The sequence below is a fragment of the Muntiacus reevesi genome, chromosome 9 (assembly GCF_963930625.1).
Source record: "Muntiacus reevesi chromosome 9, mMunRee1.1, whole genome shotgun sequence".
Taxonomy (NCBI): Eukaryota; Metazoa; Chordata; class Mammalia; order Artiodactyla; family Cervidae; genus Muntiacus; species Muntiacus reevesi.
Window position 1 is genome coordinate 38,880,669 of NC_089257.1, and position 24,877 is coordinate 38,905,545.

Sequence of the window (24,877 nt, forward strand, 5' to 3'; positions counted from 1 at the left end):
AGAAGGTTAGAGTGCGAATAGGCACAATGGGAAGTCCACATAAGACACCAGCAAAAGACGATCATCTGCAAGCCAAAGAAAGAGACCCTCAGAAGAAACCAGCCCTACCATCACCTTGTTCTTGGGCTTCTGGCCTCCAGAACTGTGAGGAAACAGAATTACCTTGTTTAAGCCACCTCAACTATGATCCTTTGTTATGGAAGCATTAGGAAACTAGTACAGATGCTTAAACTTACTATTAATCAAAGAACTAGAAATTAAAATCACTATGAGATTCTATTTTACACTTATGAGATTGACAAAAATCGACAGGAATGATTATTAATGTGAATATGGATTAACAGAAGCTTATATACTGCCCTGAGGGGTACAGATTGATAGATCCAATTTCAACACATTTGGCATTATCTAGTCAATTTAAAGATGCACTTAGCTTATGACTCAGTAGTTCTACTTCTTAGAATATATCCTAGAGAAACTCTGGCCCCAGAGTGGGTACCAGAAGACTTTGAGATATTGTTCTTAGCAACTTCCTTTGTCAGATTAGAAAAAGCTAGAAATAACCTAACTGTCCACCAACAGTAAGATGAATAATGGAGTACCAAATAGCAATAAAAATGAAAGATCTGTAAGCACATGCACTAATATGGGTGAGATTCACAAATGTGATGTTGAGCAAAAGGCAAATTGCAAAACAAGGACCTATTGTATAGCACAGGGAACTGTACTCAGTGTAGTAACTTATAATGGAAAAGAATCTGAAAGAGAATGTGGGCGTGTATATATAGCTAAATCACTTTGCTTTAACACTTGGAACTAACACAACACTGTAAATTAACTATACTTCAATTTTTAGAAAAGCAACTTGCAAAGACCACACACACATTTATATAGCATTCAGAAATATCCAAGAAAACAGTCTCATTTTGAGATATATCATATGTAATAAAACTGTTGAAAGAAAAAAAGAGGAGCACAGTAAAATTTAGTAGAGTGGTTATATCTAGAGGAGCATGCATTCACAGAGGGGCAGATAGTCCCCCAAAGGAGTAAAAAGTGCTTCTGGATATTGAGGGATTGTTTGCCAAAAGAATCTTATATGTTACAATGGGCCACAGTACATAAACATGTAACATATACTTGTGATATTAAAGTGTAATCAAAGAGGGCAACTAGGGGGAAACTGTCTTAAAAGGGTCCTTGGATTGGGAAATGGGAGAGATTCCCCAACTTAAAAAACATTAAAAAAATAAATAAATAGAAGGTTGAACACTCCTTAGGAAATAAGGTGGGAATGTAATAAGAAGAGGATGTATGGATTCCTACGGCAGTGGTAATGTTTTGTTTAATCTCAACGGTGGATACAGAGGTGTTCTTTAACAGCTGTTTATTGAATACTACTTTAGACAGAAGCTATTGTGCTAGTTGCTGAAGGTTACATCAGTAACGAGATTGAAGGCCTGATCTCAGCTGTCACAAGGAGTGACTGAAGGAAGCAGAAAGGGAAAGATTACAAAGGGAATGAGGAAACTTTTGAAAGTTAGGGATATGTCCATTATCTTGATTGTGGTGACTTTTACAGATACATAGGAAAGTTAAAATTTATCAAAATATACACTTTAAATATGTACAGGTTATTGTATGTATGTCAGTTATACTTCAGTAACACCTTTACAGAGAGAAAAATAGGGCACATGAAAATGCCAGAAAAAATGAAAATTTACTTTCACACAGAAGCTTACACACACAAATATTCAGAGTAGCTTTTAGTCATAATAGTTGAAAACTGGAAACTCCTTAAATGACCTTCAGTGAGTGAAGGACCAAAATAAATGGTGGTGTTTCCATACTATGAAGTACTACTCAGCAATAAAAAGGAGTGAACTGTTGATACATACAACAAATTGGATGAACTTCAAGGAAATTATGCTGAATGAAAATAGGCTTCCCTAGTGGTCCAGTGGTTAAGACTCCACACTTCCACTGCAAGGGGCACAGGTTTGATCCCTGATTGAAGAACTAAGATCCCTCATGTTACACCATGCGGCCAAAAGCAAAAGGTATATGGTGCATGATTCCATTATGTAACATTTGTGAAATAGTGTATTTATAGAAATAGAGAACAGATAAGCAGTTACCAGGAATTAGGGATGAGCAGAGTAGAGGGAAGGGACTTCCCAGGTAGCTCAGTGGTAAAGAATCCGCCTGCCGGTTCAGGAGATGCGAGTTCAATCCCTGGATTGGGAAGATCCCCTGGAGAAGGAAATGACAACCCACTCCAGTATTCTTGCCTGGGAAATCCCATAGACAGAGAAGCCTGGGAGGCTACAGTCCATGAGGTGGCAAAAAAGTCAGATACAACTTAGTTACTAAACAAAGTGGAGGGAAGTATTACAGAATAGCACAAGGGAGTTATGTGGCGGTGGTTCAGTTAAATATCTTGATTGGGATAGTGGTTGCCTGAAGCTATACATGTGATAAAATTGTATAAATCTTTACACTCATATATCCCAAAATGAGTGCATATATTAATATAACTGGTGAAATCTAAATAAGCTTTATGCTTTGTACCAGTGTCGATTTCCTAATTTTTATATTTACTGTATTTATGCAAGATGCTGACATTGGGAGGTGTACAGGATCTCTTTGCAACTTCCTTTCAAAATGAATTGTTTGAGAGAGAAGACCAGTTACTAATTCAGTGCCTCTATTGTACAGGTCTTATTTTCCATGTACTTCTCCTACTCACTTTAAAAAAAAAAAACAAAACAGTGCTTCTTGGGAAAATAGCACTGATTCTAGATCTGGGACGTAAAATATTTAAGGTAAACATTAAATAATTAGTCATAATGGAAAGCAGGGAGACTATCAAAAACTCCTAGGTCATCTCCAGGAACTCAAGATATGATCTTGCTAGCCGAAGATGAGATTATTTTAGCATTGATAATGATAGTAGTAGATTGAAATAATCAAATATTTTTAAATCCATGACTTTATAATAATTTATTAAAGCTATAATTGATCATTCTTTGGCGGTTACTGGGGAAACAACCAATTTGAAAACTAGATAATAAAGGGAAGAGGCAAGTGTTTATCCTGCCTTATACAAAATCAGTCTCAAGGTAACTAAATAATTGTTTGAAAGTTTCTCTTATAGAAGTATTCTAGCTAATAAATGAAAAAGAAATGATGGAATTCCTTGATAAAGTGATAGAAAAATATAGAAAACTCTTTAGTTCTTGCAGCCCCTAATATGTCTAGGCATTTATCATTGTAGATCTGTTCTATTAGTTTCCTAGGGTTACTATACAAATTACCATAAACAGGATGACTTAAAATGACTGACATTTATTTCCTCTCAGTTCTGGAAGCCAAAAGTCAGAAATGAAAGCGTCAGCAAGGCTGCACTCCCACCAAAGGCTTGAGGATAATCAGTTTCGTACCTCTTTTAGCTTCTGGTAGCTTCAGACTTTTGTTTGTTTGTGGTCACATCACTCCAATCTCTGCCTGTTGCCTTACTGACTCCTCTTCTGTCTGTGTTTCCTTCTGTTTGTCTTTTATAGTAACATCACTTATCATTACTTTCAGAGCCCAGCCACAGAATCAAAAATATTTGCTAATCTCAAAATCCTTAATAATTATATCTGCAAAGGGCAGTTTTCCAAATGAGGTAGCATTCACAAGTTCAGTGCTAAGGACAGGGATCTCTCTTTTGGAGAGCCACCATTCATTCAGCCCACTACAGCTGTTAGTAGCAAAAAGAGGCAAATCAGAGGCAGGCCTCACAGAAGTAAACACCACCTTGCCAAAAAGTAAAATAATAAACGTGAATGCAGTGAAACATCAGCTTACAGGACACACAAGAAATAGAACACTACAAGGATGGAGTGAACAAAATTCAGACTATGGGAAACTACAGAACAAAAACTCGGTTTCTTCAACAGGTAAATTGCAAGTGAGGTGGGTGAGGGAGATGGAGGAAGAAACGTATATGTGATTTTTTGGGGGGGCCGCACCACCTGCCATGTGAGATCTCAGTTCCCTGATCAGGGATCAAACCTGCAGCCTCTGCACTGGAAGCATGGATTCTTAACCACTGTACTGCCAGGGAAGTCCCAAGAAATCTATATATGAAAAGAAACCTAAGCAACATCATCCATATGCACTATAGGAACCTTATTGTGATCTTAATGTGAAAAACTTTAAAAAATATGAACAAAAAATTAAACACTTACTGTTTTATAATGTTATTTGTACATTTTAATATACATTTTTCTAAAGTTTGTCTCTTCAACATTACACTGAAATATTTATAGGTGACATAATATGTCTAGGACTTCCTTCAGTTTAATAGAAGGTGGAAGGGGTAGGTGGGTTTTAGATGAAACAAAAATTGGTGTGTTTTGGAAGTTGGTTGATAGTACATGGGGACACATTATATTGTTTTCTCTTTAAAATATTCCATAGCAAAAAGTTAAAATTTTTAAGAAGATTAATACTTTCCTCTTGAAAGAAAGGAAGGAAGGAGGTTGGGTTTGTTGTGCTTCAGGGGATAGGTTTAGCAACCAGAAGGATGATCCTCTTAGCTTTTTCTGCATGGTGACTAGTGAGGCTGTGTCTCAGGACTGTATCAGGAGCTTTCTCAGTTATTCTAGCTTCAAACTGGAATCCAGGAAAAGAGAAAACACATTTCCCTTTAAGAATATGTTTATTCAGCCAGCCTTCCCTGACCACATATTTCAATCACTCCTCCCTCCACCCCACCCCTGCAGTCTGGACTAAATAGCACTGACACTCTCCTAGTGCCTTCTATGTATTTTGTTAGTGTATTTTAATTGTGTAATCTGTTTAATTGTCCAACTTTATAGATTATAAATTCCTTGAAGAGACTAACTTTGTTTATTCATATTTATTCCTCTGTGTATAACCCCTTCTCTGCTGCATTTAATATCAGGCCTGGTAAGCTCTCTCAGTAAATGGTTGTTGAAGGAAGGGGAGGGGAACAATAGAGAATTGGGATGTACTGGTAAGTAAAATGCAAAATATACCTCCAACTTTCTCTATCTCCTGAATGAATTTTTTTCCCAGGTCTACTAAAGTATAGCCAAAGACTGCTTTAAGCTTTATTTCCTTCTTCTGCCCATCTTGTGGCAGAGGTCTAATGAGCTTTAGCAGATGAAAGACAAGTCAAGGGTAAGCAGTGTAGCAAACTAGAAACTGGATTTCTGTACTATCAAATGCTGCTGGTTTCCACTCTTTCCCAGGGAATATAACAGTGAATTCTTTTTAGAGGACTCTCTTTGGCTATTTGTTTTGCTAGTTTCTGTGTATCAAAATTTCTCTTCTCTATAAAGTCCTTCCTAGTCTGTTCTTCTTGGTATGCTTTAAGATGGTAATTGGAATATAACTTCCTCAGAAAGGTGGTGTGGAGAAGGCAATGGCACCCCACTCCAGTACTCTTGCCTGGAAAATCCCATGGACGGAGGAGCCTGGTAGGCTGCAGTCCGTGGAGTCGCTGAGTCGCACATGACTGAGTGACTTCACTTTCACTTTTCACTTTCCTGCACTGGAGAAGAAAATGGCAACCCACTCCAGTGTTCTTGCCTGGAGAATCCCAGGGACAGCGGAGCCTGGTGGGCTACCGTCTATGGGGTCACACAGAGTTGGACACGACTGAAGTGACTTAGCAGCAGAAAGGTGGTGAGAAGTACTAGAAAAATACTATTTTGTGCTGTGTACAAGGTTATCTGGCAGTTTCCTAGTAGATGGCAGTCTCCATAAAGCAAACTTTAAGAGGCCTACAGAACTTTAGAACTGGTTTAGAAAAAACTGATGTGCTTCCCTGTTTGCATCTACCCTATCGCCATTCAAAAGAATAACATCTTGTGTAATAGCCATCTTTCTGCAGTCTTAAATAGTACATATCATCTAGTCCCCAAATCTGGGCTAGTTTCTAACCTAGTACTTTCCATATTTAGATTCTTGAGAAAATGGGGCACAAGGATAACAACTATTATCCAAAATGAAGGGCTTCCCAGGTGGCTAGGACTCCACACTTCCATTGCAGGGGGCCCAGTTTCGATCCCTGGTCAGGGAACTGGATCTCACATGCTCAACTAAGACCTGATACAGCCAAATAAATAAGTAAAAATTTTTTAAATAAATGAAATGAAAAAAATTGTAATTATCATTTCTTTTTGACTACATAGTACTGGATGATTTCTTGTTTTTGAAAAACTACAGAAAAAAACCTAAACTTTTAAAATGCAAATATTGAATATTTTAACCTTATTAAAGACTTAAAGATATTTTATTTTCTCTTTAGGTGGTACGAGACTATAATCTTCAGCTGTTTTTACAAGAGAATGCTGTATTTCACAAACCCCAGCCCTTCCAGTTCCAGCCTTGTGACAGTGATACTGTAAGGGAATTCCAGATTTTCATTTTGTTTGTTTTTAAGCTATGTTTGTGCTTCAATAGCTGTTCTCTTTGGAATAGACAGACGAAAAAGACTGAGTATGTCTCAATTTTATAGCAAAACTGTAAGGATGCCGAGAAACTAACATTCCTTTCTAAAAGACGACTAACACACCCAACATCTTTATGCTAACAGCTTTCTACTTAACAGGGTTAAATTATAGAACAAGTTACTGGAAATCTGAAAACTGAACTGAGGGAAGAAGAAAAAAATTCAGTAATTTTTTTTCAATTCAGATGTAAATTTATACTTTCTATTTATGAAATTCTTCACATGTATACCCTTGCAAAGAAATCAGTGGTTTTTAACCAGAATAGAATTAATAAATAGAATAATGAATATGTGTATGCAAATATTTTGCTGGGTTTATTAAAAATTATAGGCCCTTTATAATTCCTTTCAGATTTCTTAGACTGTGGAAGTATTAACACAAATTGGCAATGTATAAAAAGCAAGCGTTAATCATATACTGTTATCCTTGAGTTTGCTCTATGAAAAATAATAGCCATTTTTGAATTAAAAAAAAAAAGAATACTAATTTAATAACATTTTTTAAAAAGTATTTTACTTCTGTAAGGTGAGAAAGCACATATCTAGCACATTCTCTCAATGTAGGTAAGCCAGGAGGGAAGTCAAGTTATATTGGTCAAGTGTGTGGTAAACTTAGAATCAAGACCAGGGGAGTTTATGATACCAGAGTTTAATGGTATCAGTTTAATAGAAACCTTTACTGGAGGTATCTTCATTACTTTTCCTACTAAATTTAAATAGTGGTTATATAAAGAAATGTAGGAAATCAAGATTTCCCTCTAGATTATTAACCGTTGCCCTTAGTAGTGCCTTTTTTAATCTATCAGCTTTTGCTTAATGACTGGGAGACATTGTCCTGAGGATACAGGGTATGGACAAGTTTGCAAAGCTTGACTTAAAATTGTGACCCATTTGAGATTCTTTTATCTTTGCCCAGTTTCCTCAGGAAAATGAGGCTGATAGGGACTCGCATCTCACTGATCTGAAACCCCATGACAACCCTAAATCCTTCTTTGTTTCTAAACGCTGTGCTAAATGTTCTTAGCTCTGTGTCCGTGTTTGCCTTACAATTCTAACTCTATGCTGTTTTCTGTCCTTGTGCAATCTGTACTGGGCAGAGTTTAAAAGCTGCCCAGCTGGTGGATATTGAGTTCTCCCCTGTCAGTGCTCTGAGAATGACCATAGCTGAGGTATTTGGGGGTATGGGTCAGGGGTGGGAGGGATGGGGTATGTGGGTTTGCATGTTAAAAGAAGGGTGGGGCCTGGTATTGGGATGAAAGTTATAAATATATGTGTAAGGGGCTACTGAATGCATAAGCTGGGGCTTTCCCTTTTCCCTTATAAATTAGGGATTTCTTTTCCTATTTATAGTGAAAAGATTGAGCTTCTCATTTGTCATCTTGTCTGAAGCACCTTCGTTTTCCTCAATAGGAGTGCTGGAAAGAACCTTAGAACTAATCTTGCATTTATTAAAGAGGAAACTGAAGCCTAAAAAGGAAAAGAGAGTTATCTAGAGTCATACAGTGAATTAATGACACATTAACATCCTAATTGCAGTTTAATGTTCTTTCTAAATGCTACTGTGTTTTCAGGAAGAAATGTTCAGCACTTGGGGAGCAATTAATCTTTTCATAATGGAAAATGATAAATGCTCACACATTTATAAAGATCATCCCAGATTGTCAACTGTTGAAAGTTTTATAATAATCATCTTGAAAACATTTTTACCTGTAAAATTTGTTGTATATACTTTTTATTTTGTTGTAGATTAAGTATTCATATTGCCCACAAAAAGTAAAATCCCAAGTAATTGTTTTTACGCAGTATGGACTAGTACTGTTCTTTTCTATGAGAACGGAACCATTGTTTACTTGCTTCCCTGGTTTCCTCTTGGAGTTGGTAGCACTAAGCCTGTCACAGCGTGGAGAGCACCAGTCAGTGCCCCGTTAACTCACTTCTCCTGCTGGCTAAATGCAGGGCATGTAGGAAGGACTTATTGCCACTATCTTCTGTTGTATTTCTGAAATTGCTATTGTTCCTATCCTCTTCTGGAGCACATTTCAATTCAATAGACATTGAGTTCCTGCTGTATCTATCTGAGTGCCAATCATTCAGACAGATGTTGAGGATAGCTACTACATGTGAAGAGCCCAAACACAAGAGGCTCACTGACATGTACACAAATAAGTAAAATATAATCAGGCAAGTGCTGTGCCTGACAGAATGCTCTTGGTGTCCGTAGATGAGTACAGTTAATGCATCCTGATGTGGTGTAATTTTTTTGACAAATTTATAGAGACATTTATATATCATATAACTCACCCATTTCAAGTGTATTATTCACTGATTTTTAGTAAATTTACCAAGTTGTACAACCAACATCACAAATAAGTTTTAGAACATTTTTATGATCCCAGTAAGATCCCTTATGTCCATTTACTGTTAATCCATATTCCCATCCCCTATATAGGCAACCTCTAATCTATTTTCTTTCTTGAAAGGTTTACCTTCTCTAGACATTTCATATAAATTGAACTATATAATACGTGGTCTCTTATGTCTTGCTTCTTTCACTTAGCAAGTTTTGAGGTTCATCTTTTTCTTAGGATGTATCAGTAGTTTGTTCCTTTTTATTGCTGAATAGTATTCCACTCTATGAATATACTACATTTTGTTTATCTGTTCATCAGTGATAGAAATTTAGGTTGTTACCCACTTTTGGCTGTCATCAATAATACTAATATTAACATTTGTGTACAAGTTAATGTATGAATATGTTTTCATTACTCTTGAGTTGCTGAATCGTAAGGTAACTTTATGTTTAACTTTTTAGGAAATTGCCAAACTTTTCCAAAGTGTCTACCAATTTGTCTTTCTGCCTACCATTGTATGTGTGTTTTGTTTCTCTCATATCTTCACTGCTGTTTGTTATTGTCTGTCTCTTTGCTTGTAGTCATCCTAGAGGATGTAAAATAGAATCTCATTGCAGTTTGATATACGTTAACCTAATAACTGATATTGAATGTCTTCTTATGGCTTATTAGTGATTCATATATTTACTTTGATAAAATGTCTGTTCAGATCTTTAGTTTCTTTTATCAGATTGTTTATCTTCTTAATATGAATTAGATCTTGAAAGTGAATTGAAATTTACTCTGCAGGATTGAAAAACAACATGCTGGGAAGTGAAAATAACAATTGAAAATAATAAAAATAATAAGTGACATTCTCTGAAGGTTTATTTCATGTTAGACATTTTTCTAATTGAATTCCTTGTATTAACTCATTTAATCCTCTCAACAATCCTATATTTTAGGTGCTGTTTTTAATCTTCATAGTTGAGGAAACTATGGTTAAGAAATTTGCTCAAGATCACTCAGCTAATTAGTAGTAGAGTCAGAAAAGCTTGAAAATGCATTACTGTATTTGAAATAGCAAGTAGGTTTGGTATGGTGAAGGAGTTTGAACAACACTGTAAATGTAGGTTGCAACCAGATTTTGTGTTTGAGTTTTACATATCATAGCATATGGAGAACTATGGAATCTTTTCAAGTACGACAGCCATGTGGTAATTGCAAACAAGTTCCCTCTGCAGGACAGTATTGTTCCTTTATTTTATTTTGGATTTTATAATTTATATTAGGAACTTTTAATTCCTTATGGATTTAACACATTCATTTTATTCACTCAATAGATATTTATTGCATATAATTTGTATATGCTCTTGCCTTATATAGAGAAGAGTAGTCAATAAATATTTAATCTAGATTTAGAATACAATAAATTTAGGAAAGTCATAGGACTTTTAAAGTCATCATGATGATTAAATGTAACTTATTTTCTTCTGAAAAATTTTTAATATAATCCATTTCAGATTCCAGTATTTTCCCCACAAAAGTCAAAAATGTACAGATAAAAACAGTCACAGTATTAATCACTGGAATTTAATTAAGGGTTGAAAGTATTGCACTTCTTGGTTTTTGTTTTCTTTTTGGCTTAATCTTTTTTTATCTGCTAGTACATCAAAATTCCTTTTCATTTTATTTTAATATATGATTATTTTAAATCATATTTTAGAGCGATATACCAAAGGGAACTGGCCAGAATTATTTTCTAAAGTCACAATGATCTATTCTATACAGCCGTAGAATTAAGTTAGGAATCTTAGTTTAACCTTAAGATGATTATAAGTGACAGTGATCAGTGGCAAGTTCCATCTAGTGTAGTAATTTAGTAGCTGGCTCATAGTTAATACTGAAAGATTTATATGTCTCTGTTTCCATACAGAATTGCTGATTTCCAAGGTATCCCTTCTTTGTATCTCCTGGTATCAGATGATACCTGAAAGGCAAAAATCTTTCCAGAAATAGTAAAGTTCATCTTTCTTCACTGAAATGAAAGTTTTTAGTATAAGATTGTCCCAAGAAGGAATTGGAATGTACCCTAAAGTTCCTGCCCTCCCCCTCCACAAAAGGATAAATATAAATTCTGTGAGGGAGATTTTACAAGTGTATTTATTCAGGCTCTCTATGTTTAAAGTCATTCAGTTATCACATGGGTAATAGCTTTGTGTTAGAGATTCATGCAAGTGTTATACAATGAGAAATCATGAGCTTTGGAGTCAGAACCTAACTATGCTATGTGCTGGCTGTATTTATTTTTATTTACATATTACACATATATTTAACCTCTCTGATTCAGCTTCCTTATATGAAATGACTGTACTTTATTGAGTTTAAAAATTAAACTTGACTCAATGCCTGGCACATAGTAGATAGAAAGTAAATGTTGACAGCCCTTTTTCTCCTATCCTCAAGACAAGCATGTTTCTTTCTTTTTTTTTTTTTTAGGTTGTGCCACAAATTACTATGGGAAATACTTAAATATCAAATATAGAAGACATTACCAAGATTATGAAATATGATAACACTTTGTAGTGTTATCATGGCCTCCAGTTTTCAGCTCCCTTACTGAGTTGATCACTGGAAGTTCCTTGGGATTTTCTCTCCTGTTTTATTCTACAAAGGATAACTCACCAACCTCTCGGCAGTTTTTAAGGCTAAAAGGCAATATGTCTGGAATAAAGAGTAGCCAATAGCTAATAGTTACTGTCCATTCTTATTCCTCTTATGAGTACATGACTTACTCTGCTCAGCACCTCTCTGCCCTACATACGTCTCAGTGTGTCTCCCTTCCATTATCGAAACGAGTGTTGCGTACACTTAGGGAGCATTTCCTCACATCCTGTGACAAAGGACAAGGTCAGCCTGGGAAATAATACAAGAAACATGCATGTCCACAAACTTGATGATCTATATGACATCAATATGACATACTTGATGACAAGTATGATCTATACAAGCAGTGATCTATACAAGTTCAGTGGTAAAGAATCGGCCTGCAATGCAGGAGATACGGGTTCAATCCCTGGATGGGGAAGCAACCCGGAGTAGGAAATGGCAAATCTCTCCAGTATTCTTGCCTGATAAATCCCATGGGCAAAGGAACCTGTCAGGCTACAGTCCATGGGATCACAAAGAGTCAGACATGGCTGAAACTGCACACACAGCACACATACAAGCAGGAAAACCTTAAGGGAACATCTCTCTCAGACTTCCTGGTGGGGATGAGAAGACCCTTTCCTCTTTACCGTCTCTGAACTGAAAATAATAAGATCTTCACAGAAATGATGAAAAAAAGAGAAGAGCTGACAATTAATTTCCAATGTATGATCGTTTCCTGTTATTTAAAATGCTACTTCTGACATTTAATTCTGCCTTCTGTAGATTAACAGTTATATTAAATAAGACAACCACTTGCTGTAATTAGAATTTTGCATATTAAAGTTTCACTTAAGTGGGGCATTTTTTGCATCTATTTAAAAATAAGTATTTAGCCAAAATGTCCTTGCCAGAACTTCCCTGGTGGTCCATTGGCTAAGATTTAGTGCTCCCAATGCGAGGGACCTGGGTTTGATCCCTAGTCAGGGAACTAGATCCACCATGCCACATCTAAGAGAGCCCACATGCCACAACTAAGACCCAGTACAGCCAAATAAATAAATATATTTTAAATGCCCTTGTCTATAAAAACATCTATATGTGATCAATATATCATGTAGAGCATTTACCTGAAAATTCTCACTGTTACAAGTGGCTCTTTCTGTTGACGGGAATCTTATATTACATTTAGCATTGACTCATCAGAATGAACGCATTGTGATAGAGAATTTATGGAAAATACTCCTGATGGATAGATAGATACCATCCTCCTGTACACATACTGGCAATAATATCCAAATTTAAAGATTCTGATTATAGACATGAGTGTCCCTTTCTAGAATCAGCAGTATCTACAGTCAGGTGTTCAGAGAGGACTGTCCTAAGTTTTTCAGCCTTAGGACAGAAAGGAAATTCAGAAAGGGAATTCCTTGGCAAACCAGTGGTTAGGACTCCTGCTTTTACTGCTGAAGGCCTACATTCAATCCCTGGTCAGGGAATTAAGAGCCACAGGAACAGCCACCTCCCCCCAAAAAAATTTTTTGTAGTATAGTTCTTTAAATTTATTTAATAAATATTAATTTTGAAAAGACTTTAATATTACTTTCTAAAAAGATGGGTGATTTTTTTTTGATTGGTGATTTTTAAAAACAACATTGTTAGGCTCTGAAAGCCTTCCTAAACTCTTGAAACAGTTTGACTTTTTTTTTCTAAAAACAACATTAAATCAAAAAATATCGTCTTCTTTTTTTTGGCTACACTATGCAGCTTATAGGATCTTCATTTCCATCCTGAAATGGAACTTGCATTCCTACAGTGGAAGTGCAAAGTCCTAGCCACTGGACCACCAGGGAAGTCCCACACTTTTTAATATTCGTGACATATTAGTTTAAGCCAAAAGATGTCTTAGCATTCAGTAAAATAACTTAGCCAAACTTTCATCGAAAAGAAATTTGTATTTTAGTAATCTTTTTCAGTATTACTGTCTCTGTGTTATCAATGTTAGTGTTAGATAAATAGAATGGTCGTATTAAGTATGGACTTCCCTTGTGGCTTAGCTGGCAAAGAATCTGCCCGCAGTGTGGGAGAACTGGGTTAGATTCCTGGGTTGGGAAGATCCTCTGGAAAAGGGAAAGACTACCCACTCCACTATTCTGGCCTGGGTCGCAGAGAGTCATACACGATTGAGTGACTTTCTCTCTCTCTCTCTCTCTCTCTATGGTCGTATAAAGATAGCAGGAATCTCAAGAGGTCTCAACACAAGCTCTGAATCTAGCTCTTATTGGCTAAGTGACTTTAGAGAGACCCATGTCTTTTTTGAGCCTAGATTTCCACATCTATAAATTGAGAATAGTCTCTATTAGTATTCTTTTGGGCTCTAGATGTATGTAAAACAGTACAGAGCTTAAATATTCAGTAAATGATACCCTTTTAAAAATTAAAATAGCTGTATAGTTTCCTAATTATAAAAAATCATTAAAAATTTTTTCACCCAAACCCTCACTATTCAGAGGTAACCACAGGTAACATTTTGGCCAATATCCTTCTGAACATTCCTATGCAGATAAATACTTAACCTACATATGGACACACAACTTTATATAAGTAAATTTTTTTATAAGTAGATTATTATTAGATGAATTTAAGCTATTTTTTTCTCATTCAGTAGTACATCATGGATATTTAATATCTGCATTATCTATACCCCCTAACCATCTTAGAAATTTGACATCCTGCACCTTCCATGGTTTCTCTTTATGGTTTTCATCTCCAGTACGTCCTAAAATTATGTCATGAATTTAAAATTCCAAATAAATTAATATGTTTTTAGGATACTTTAATAATCTTTACAGAAGCTCTTCTCCTCTTAAGACTATCCTCTCAGATAATGCTAAGAAGAAATTTGGAGCAGAAGCAATAGAATAGCATAATTTCTGGATCTCTTATGTAGAGAAACACACTGTTCCCTCTGATTACAGCCAATGCGTGAGCCTGTTTGTTCTCTTAATTGCAGCACTGGTAAGGATCTGGGGTTTCATCTCATCTAGAGATGTCTTAATTTTCAGTTGAGAAAGCTACAGCCCAGAGACGAAGTTAAGTACATTAGCCAGGATGACATAGCCAGACTTCTTTGAGAAGTGAATGCACTTCATATTCAATGGCTGTTTTTTAAAGAACAAATAAATTTCATAAAATAAAATATATAAAGATTCCTTAATTTGGGGATTCAAAAATAAAAAATTCCTTCCTTAGCCATCCATTTTGAATGGATTTTGTAGTGAGAATTTAAACATGAAAAAAGAGATCTTTTATTTTACAAGAGCAGAGGGATCTCAGTCCTAAAGTGAGCTTTGAGAATGTGGATTAAAATGCATGGCACTAATTTACTATTAGTCCTCCTTCTCCTCTGTTCATCCTGTTCTTCTCCATACAAAATACTTTCCTTTATCTGTTAGAAACTGATTACAATTCATTGTGTTATTCTCATCACTTCTGAAAGCACCATACTAGTAATCTGGAATGCATCCTTTAGGGCCTCAGATTGCCTGAAGACAAACATGAAGAAACATACGTGCAGCAGTCACAGTATAATGTTATGTTAGCCTGACAGCAGCCACATGGTAGATGTCTTACAAATGAATAAATTAATATAATGGAGATATGTCTAAACTGAAGGAATCCCTGAGTCTGTCTGGGAATATCAGGGAATATTTCACAGAGAACGTGGACTTGAACTGAGATTTGAAAAATAACTGGGAATTTGCCTGTGGACCAAAAAATATAGGGTAGTTATTCCAATCAGAAAGAATAGTACTCAAAAGCATAGGCTTGTGTTTGGATTGACATTTATTTTCCAGGAAAAAAATCTGCTTCTGAAATGTTTTATTAAAGCTTGTATGATTTCTGAAATCTGATGCTTCGAAAAATTTCAAGAATCATGGGTAGTTGACCTGAATTATCAAATAACCCAAACTGACAGACTAATAAACTACCTAACCTACATTTAAAAGTCAATAGGAAATTCCTTTTATAGCATTTCTCTTGAGTTTGTAATTTGAACTATTTTTATGCTATTATGCAGAGAATTGTTATAATATATGCCTCTTTAAAAATAATCAAGTTAAATAAGTGAACTTTTCCAGAGCTAATCTGCTGTGTTGTTTGGTATTTAATTTTTAGTCTCACATTCTGCTTTAGGAAAATAACAATGTCTTTTAAATTATTTCTGAATAGCTGTGTATGTTGCTGTTCTTTTATATATTTTAACACATTTTTAAGTAATAGAGGAAAAGTATGAACTAAAGATTAAATTAGCCACCATTTTAAAAAGAATCAGTCACTAACAGTTCCTTTGCTGGAATCAACCACTACTGATACCACCATCTTAAAAAGGTAGTGATCTTTACTTGATTCTAATTTATACTGACCTTTATTTGTGGGGGTGGCATTAGATCATTTCTCTATGTATTGCTAAGTACCCTGACCTGTGTTTTCCTTATAAGGAATTCTTTTTAGTCTAGAACTGTATTATAGGTAGACATGTTTTTCCATGACTTGATTTCAGAATTCATGAACGCGCTCAATCTACTTGAATTTTTGTTACGTGTCATTCCTTGCCCAGAACATCCCAAAATCACATCTCCCAGTCAGTGGTATTTGTGATCTGTCCTGATCATTGGCACTCCATTCTGAGTAATAGTAAACCCATAGGGAATGAAAAAAAAAGTCCTATCTTTGTTTCTCCAGCTTTCAAGCACAGATAATACTCAGTAAAAAGGTACAGATTCTGTGTGTGCAAGTTGGCCATGCAGCCAACACACATTTTAGACCTGTTTACCAGTTCCTACAATGTGCCTCAGTAATAAAAATTAAAGTTTTCTGTCAGTTGCCTCCTCTCTCATCTACTCTGTGCTGTACAAGTTCATTCTTTTTGGATCTTCAACCTTGTTTTTGATTCACTATTTGGGCTATCAAGAACCTGGGAATTATTTGGACTTTTTCATTAGCAATAATGCTAATTTTTTTTGTTTCACATAATTTTCTGTTGGGTCTTTAGCAGTTACCATCTATTGGATACTTACACATATGCTATAAGAGAATGTTTAACATATGACCTCACTTTGTCCTAAATAATCTCTTTGAGATAGATGGCATTTTCACCAGTTTCAGCTATAACTAAAGCACAGATTAACCAACAACCCAAAAGATCATAAAGCTAATAAATAGCATAGAGAAGATTAAAACTGGATCTATCTGACTCAAAAATCTATACCTGAGCTCTTCAGAGTATGCCTTTATACCATACATCCTATAGATTACATTTTCATTCTGCATTCAGGGTTTAGCATTTTAAACCTTGGCTTCTGAGTACAGAGATGAGTTTAAATGCCTAGATCCTTTTGCAAACCAAATATAATTCCCTAATAGCCCAAAGAATGAATCAGTATAAAATGTAAATGTAAAGTTGGTTAGATTTGGATATGTTTCAATTCATTTATCATTATATAATCTAGCTTTAACTGAAATGTCTGCATAGAGAAAAAATTTTTCAACCTTGCCTACAGTCTTCCCCTAAAGTATTAAATTTTTAATCCAATTTTAATAAAGATTGTTTTTTATGAATTCTTCATTATTTAGAAGAAGTTAAAAACAGTTTAGTGGTTAAGAGCTCTAATTCTGGAATCAGAAGTTGTAACATTTACTATCTGGTAGACACTGGAAATTTTATTTAACATCTGTGAGCCTCAGTTTCCTTTTCTATAAACTGACCATGTGACCCATCTCATAAAATTGTTATAAAAGTTACATGAAGCACTTGCCACAGTACCTTGCATAATAGGGGTTAACTATTAACTCTTGTTTAGTTAGATTTGCAGTTTGTTCTTTGTGATCATTTGCTCTAGCATCCCTATCTTTGAGATGACAAGTAAAGCCCAAAAGAAGGACAAAAGCTAGCTTGAGGTTTGGTGGTAAGTTGGTAATGGACCTGTAACTAAATCCCAGTATTTTTGAGGATGGTTATGTTGTGTTGCTGTCATTGTATGCTTTTATTTTTTTTCTTTTCACTTCTATCCAATGCTTCTTTCTTTAATCCCATTGAAATTATTAAATTATTTCCGTTTTGTCTATGCAACTATTTTAGTGTCATAGTAAGTTGGCATGAATACTTTTTCTTTTTTGCTTAGCTTAGTTTTCTTCATACCCAAAATGGATCAAACTACAATATTAGAGATGAAGCTTTAATGTTCAGAAATGGAAGACAAAAATCTGTGGTCATTTATGGCTTTTATACCATCCTCTTTGTCTTCTGCTAATCTCCTATGACATGAGACATCGCTTTCCACAGTAGTGGAGCATGCCTCATATTGAGTGCTGACTAAATGAAGGCCCTCTGGTCTACCTACAAAATGGTAGTGATTTCAACAAGGATAACAGTACTTTTCCCTCTGTTCTCTCTTGTGTTGTAGAGCCGACAGTTAGAATCAGAAACAGGGACCACAGAAGAGCACAGTTTAAACAAAGAGGCTCGGAAATGGGCCACACGTGTGGCACGGGAGCACAAAACTATTGTTCACCAACAACGGGTAAGTGCAATAGAGAATCGTAGGTTACATTTAACTTACGTATGTTACATCTAACTTAAGTCAAACATCAAACCAGTTTAAGGAGTTGAATTTTATTGTGTGAAAAATATCCAATAGATGTTTTTCCTATAACTCAACACTCAGCAATGTTTTCTGGTATCTACTAAATACCTGTACAATATATCCCTATAACTTATTAATTTTATGCATGTTTATGCCTCTTAATCCCCTACCCCTATTTTGCCCCTACCACGTTCTCTCTTTCTACTGGTAACCACTAGTTTGTTCCCAAATCTGTGAATCTGTTTCTTTTTTGTTATTTTCACTGGTTTGTTTTATATTTTAGATTTCACATATAAGTGATAACATATAGTATTTGTCTTTCTCTGACTTTAAAAAAATTTTTTTTATTAAATTTATTTGTAATTTCAGTGAAATCTTAGTGAAACTTTAAAAATGTTTTCAAAGGAACTTCAAAATCTGATCCTAAAATGTGTCTGATATCTGCCTGCCCAGCAGGAGAAATAGATTCGATTCCTGACTTGGGAAGATCAGGAATCGAAGGCAACCCACTCCAGGATTCTTGCCTAGGAAATCCCATGGACAGAGGAGCCTCACGGTCTAGAGTCACAGGGTCGCAGAAGAATTTGACACAACTGAATGACTATATAGCAAAACAGCAATAGCCAGTAACAATAATAATGAGACATTTGTAGTTTAGCACATACTGAAAGATGCAGTAATGACTATAGTAATTAAAGCTGTAGCATCATACAGGAGTTAACAAATGTATCAAAGAAAATGATCTGTGTATGTATGGACCTTTAGATATTGATTCAAAAAAACACTATAAAAAATCATTTTTAGACAAGCAGGGAATTTTAATGATGAATAGCATATTAAGGCTACCAAGGCATTATTGTGACCAAGGAATTATTGTGAAGTCTGGTAATGGTATAATGGTTGTATTTTTTTTTAAGTTTTTAGAGATTTTTACTAAAACATTTAGGAATGAAATGACAAGATGTCTACAATTTGCTTTAAAATGCTTTTCTATTAGCACAGAAAAATAAAGACTAGGTAAAACAAATGTGGAGGAGTTTCATTAACTAGTGAATCTTGGAGATCGATATTTAAGAATTTATCATACTAGTCTATTTTTGTATTTTAGTGTATTTAAAATACACTAGTCTATTGAGTGTATTTAAATATTTCATAATAAAAGCTTGTTAATGAAATGTTAAAGCATTTCAAATCTTTGAGGAAATAAAAAAAAATCTTTGAGGAAAGGATTTACTCAGGAAATGGCATTATAACAATTATCTGTGTATTTGGAAAAATATATAAAGTTAGGTTTCTCCCTTCTGCCATATACAAGGTAAATTTCAAAAGAATTAAAGGCCTAAGTGCTAGACATAAGACTACTGAAAACTAAAAAAAAATAAAAAAAGAATATTTTTGACATATTACAAATGGTTTCTTAAGTAAGACACAAAGCCAGAACCTATACAGTAAGATGATTGATAAATGTGACTACATTAAAGCTAAAACTTTCTGTAAAACAACAGGTCTTCTGAAAGTTAAGAGAAAGGCAATAGAATGGGAGGAAATATTTATGACATGAATAACAGAAAAAGGACTCGTATCTAGAAGGAAATATATTTAAATAATAATAAAAAGCGAGGAAATTAGAAAAATGAATAGAGGATATGAAATGATGCTCTATTACAGAGAAACAAAAATTGAAACAATGAGATAATCTTTTTAAAATTTCAAAGATTGATGGTATCCAGCGTTGGGGAAATGTAGAGAGATGTGCTCTTACACACTACCAGAAAAATAGGCACAGCCTCTTGTGGGCAATTTGGCAATGTCTATAAAAATGTACAATTTCTACTTTTATGTTTTTGCCTTAGATAAATATTCTCATGTGTTCAAAGAGTCACTGACTAGGTTGTTGTTGTTTAGTTGCAAAGTCTTGTCCGACTCTTTCGTGACCTCATGCACAGTAGCCTGCCAGTCTCCTTTGTCCATGAGATTTTTCAGGCAAGAGTACTAGTGTAGGTTGCTATTTCCTTCTCCAGGGAATCTTCCTGACTCAGGGATCAAACCCGCATCTCCTGCGTTATAGGCACATTCTTTACCACTGAGCCACCTAGGAAGCCCAGGTAGTTAGTACAGTACTATTTATAATATTGAGAAATTTGAAAACTCAAATGTTAGTAAAGTAAGAGTAAGTAAAGTAGGATACAGTTGAATTATTGAATCAGTGGATTAGAGAATTATGTCAGTCTATTTGTACAAACACACAAAGGTTTCTTAGACACATTTGATAGATCTCATTATTTTTTAAAACTGGGCAAAGTATATAGGAAATATATAATAAATGGTTTGATAAAATGCAAGTAAATTGATGGGACAGTGGTTATCTTGAAGTAGGGAACACTTGGTAGTGTATGAAGCTACAATAGACTTTTTGCCATTTTATATTAGTTGTTGTTTGGAAGCAGTGCTTTATATTCATGTAATTTTTAAGTTCAAGTTGTGCATATCAAAAAATGCAATTCAGATAAGACTTATAGACTTTGCCAATGTCAGTTTCTTGGATTTTATCTTATACGGTAGTTAGACAGGTTTTTACCGTTAGGGGACCTGGGTGAAGAGACTCTCTGTCCTACTTTTGAAACTTCTTATAAGTCTGTAATTATTTCAGAGCTTTCTAAAAATTTTTCAAGTAAATAAATGAAAACAAAGGTTGAAAAGGGAATCATGGAAACTTGTCACTGAAGTCTTTAAAACTATCTAGATGTTCTAGTCATTTAATAAAAAAAGAGAAAAATAGAAAACAATTATCATTTTCCTATTTTCTTTAATAGGTTCTAGATGATCTGGAGTGCCATGGAGTTTCAGTATCAGAACAAAACCGAACAGAGTTGGAACAGAAAATAGATGAAGCTAAAGAAAATATTCGTAAAGCAGAGGTGAGGTGGGATCTGGTTATGGTGTTTTGCCCAGCTCTAGCAGTGTCACAGCCGCGATGTGGACCTTTAGAATCCAGTCTCTGTACACTGACTAATTTGAAGGGTGATTCACCATCTGTGTCCAAAGTATTATCTTTAAGTGTCTGTATCATACAAAGTAACACACATAACAAAAAGACACTAAGCCCCCTATGAAGGGTTTACAATCATGAAACATTAAATAGCAAAAGAATTAGGCCACAATAAAGATTAATAGTACAGAAACTGATCCACGTAAATTCAGTGCCAAGAGTTGATTAAGCAGACAAGGCAAAAAAAAAAAAAGTTAAAGCACTGAATTTTAATCTTTCGAGAAGTCATGGAATCCTTTGAGGATTATATGACAGTATAAAACCCTCTCTACCACAGAAAAATACACATTTTATGTATAGTGTCCAGAAGTTCATGTACCATACACTAATATTCTGTGACCTAGAGAGGGAGAAGTTGAGATGGAAAGAAAAGTTATTTGCAAAGGAGGAAGATATAGGATATAGTTTGCAGTTGGATTTGATTAGGATAGATTTTTGTAAGAAAATGTGGTACAAAGTAAGGAAAGTCATCATGGCTAAGACCAGTTCGTGGAGGACCCCTGCTCATTTGTATTTAGTTGCATATCCAATCCATCATAGTAAAGGGATATGGAAGTAGACATTTAAAAAAAAGACTGAGAGTGTCCAGCTGTCAGTGAGAATACGTTCTTATTAGAAAGGCTGAAAGAATGCCCGAGATAGTTAAGACTCTAAAGCATAAGTGCCAAGGAGTGGTCTACACATAAGGAAACCAAAAGGCATAGGGGTCGCTGTGGGAGAAGTTATTAGGGCAGGTAATACAAAGAGGTAAAACTTAAGATGGGCATTGACAGATGAAAAAGGGATAGCACAGTTTTGTGCCCTGCAACCTCAAGAAGCAGAGCTAGAACTAAAAGAAGAAGGTAGGAAGAAGGCAGATTTGAGCTTGCTACTGGGAAATACTTTCTAACAGTCAGATATGCCCAGTGGCAGAATAAGTTACCCAGGGATCTAGTGCAGCACTAGATCTTATACACTGTTAAGTGTATAAGAAGATTCTGTACAAGCTCTTCTTGCATTGGATTGAGCACTAATCTAAACTAGTGATTTTCAAACACCCTCTCAGATCTCTAGAAGATTTGAGGAAGTGTTTCAGTGATTGAGGTGGGGCAAGGAGTGGGGGTTGGTAGTGAGCGGAAAGGCAGCATCAGCAAAGACAGGGAATATGAGTGTGTTTGTGACACCGCCCGTGGACGTGATCTGAGCCAGACAAGGCTTGCTGTCCACCTGGCCTGGAGAAGCCCCAGTAACCCCAGCTCGCCTTTATTCCTAGCACATGACCTACAACCTCCATAGTAAAGAGAGCAGTGAACAATAAATAGCCCTTTTCCTCACTGAATTCAAGGTCATGGCTAAACAGCTGCCCTAGGGTGCTGGCCAAGTACACTGGCAGCCTCTTGCCTAGTCTGAGAAACATGGGCTTGTGTAGAAGAGCTTTTCTTGTTTGATGTTTCTCCAAACTCTGGGTGAAGTCCGTTTCAGAGTCTTGACAGGACAAGTCTCAGGAGTTTTCTGAAGGGGGTGTTCTCTCTTGTATTTTCCATTTCCAGACTTTATCCATAGTGTCACCATCTGGTACCTACCTCCACCATGCCCTCCAGTAATAGCAGTAGTAGGTATCAGTCACACAAAGTCTGCACTTAGGCTAAATGACCTGTTATTTCCATGAATGTGCTAAACTGCCCTGTGTTTGTAAAGCCTAAAATATGAAGTGAGATTCACACAACAGAATGTCTCATCTCTCCTAATACTAGTATGTAAATCTGCATTCTCAAAGATAATTTTTTTACCAGAAATATGGAATATGCTAAAAACCACAATGCCAGAATCATTATCTGTTTTTATAACCCAACTAAAATTAAATGGCAAATGTGAGGGTAGTATTAGGGGATTATGTGCAGTATTGTCATGATGAGATTTTCATATAGGCTAGACCATGAGAGCCTTCAGAGGAATTGACAGTAATATTTTCAATAGATTTCCTTTTTCTTTCTTCTGCCTATATATCATTTGCATTGGATTTTCTCGTTCCATTCAACAGTTACTTACTTTATTATACATACTGAAACAGAAGGGAGAAGAAACTAGTTAAAAATCCATTATATCCTTTATGTTTGGTGTTTAACTCCTACAACATGAATCCTACCCTCCCTTGTTGGTTAATCTGCTTTATCTAATCTTTTCTATATTGTGTTTCCATTTAGTATTGCTAATTAGAATAGAAACCTTTATGGTACTCAGTAATAGATTCAAAATTTTTTTTCCAGTCATAAGAAATTGAAAATGTAAATGGCCTGTGCTTTTCTAAAGAATAAGAATAGATTATCATTTCCAAAGAACAGTGTAATAGAGGTTGTGTAGTGATTAAATAATTATTGGCTGGTTAATTTCGGGATGGACTCTTTGATTAGTTTAACAAACACTTAATGAGTGTCTGCTGTGTGCCAGATTCTGATGAATATACTAGATGTAAACTGATGAACAAAATTATTGTTACATTGTTATGATCTCTATGACTACTAGCTGTGCTACTCTTTGTAGCCCCTAGTTTAAGAATTGAAATGAGGCAATAGCTGCTCAAATTAAAATTTTAAAGTTTTTTTTTTCATTTATTTTTATTAGTTGGAGGCTAATTACTTTACAATATTGTAGTGGGTTTTGTCATACATTGACATGAATCAGCCATGGAGTTACATGTAAAATCCCAAGGAGAGAGGAGCCTGGTGGGCTATGGTCCACAGGGTTGCAGAGAGTCGGACACGACTGACATGACTGAGCACCAGCATGTCAGATCAAGAAACGTGTATGTGTACGATGAAAGACATTTCAGACTTCTGGACTCTGTGGGAGAAGGCGAGGGTGGGATGTTTCGAGAGAATAGCATGTATATTATCTATCGTGAAACAGATCACCAGCCCAGGTGGGATGCATGAGACAAGTGCTCGGGCCTGGTGCACTAGGAAGACCCAGAGGAATCGGGTGGAGAGGGAGGTGGGAGGGGGGATCGGGATGGGGAATACGTGTAACTCTATGGCTGATTCATATCAATGTATAACAAAATCCACTGCAATGTTGTGAAGTAATTAGCCTCCAACTAATAAAAAAAAAGATAGCTTTTCAAGAAACCAGGAGTTTTAAATGCCCTTTCTGGAAGCTGTACATGACTTGTGTTTCAGGACACAATTCTCTTGTACTTGAGTAATTCAAAATTACTGTGTCACTTTTGTCCTGAAAGACTGCAAAATGGTAAGACCTTTGCTATAGTGCTGTAAGAGAAGTAAAAAAACTTCAGTTGCATAAAATGTGAGGCCTTATTGTTGTTTAGTCACTAAGTCGTGTCCGACTCTTTTGTGACCCCGTGGGCTGTAGCCTACCAGGCTCCTCTGTCCATGGGATTTCCCAGGCAAGAATATTGGGATGGATTGCTGTTTCCTTCTCCCAGGGATCTTCCTGACTCAGGGATCAAACCTGTGTCTCTTGCATTGCAGGCAGATTCTTTACCATTGAGCCACTTGGGAAGCCCCTGAGTCCTCATTGCTACAAGGTTAATGAAATGCTGAGGATGACCCTGCTATAAAAACAAAATTTCCAATCATATATATCCAAATTTTTATTACGTTCAGACTAGTTTATTGTGAGGTGACACTGTACTCTTATAATGTAGTATGTTGGTAGAAGTCTTAACTAATCACTT

General features: G+C 35.6%; 1 protein-coding gene across 2 annotated transcripts in view; it reads left to right on the top strand.

Annotated features, from left to right (window-relative positions):
- FCHSD2 (FCH and double SH3 domains 2) overlaps positions 1–24,877 on the top strand; it is a 245,329-nt gene that overhangs the window by 182,642 nt on the left and 37,810 nt on the right. For both annotated transcript variants that reach the window (XM_065944799.1, XM_065944798.1), the window contains 3 exons: positions 6,326–6,421; positions 17,976–18,092; positions 20,969–21,073. In XM_065944799.1, the coding sequence (XP_065800871.1) occupies positions 6,326–6,421; positions 17,976–18,092; positions 20,969–21,073 (318 nt within the window). The remainder of the gene's footprint in view (positions 1–6,325; positions 6,422–17,975; positions 18,093–20,968; positions 21,074–24,877) is intronic.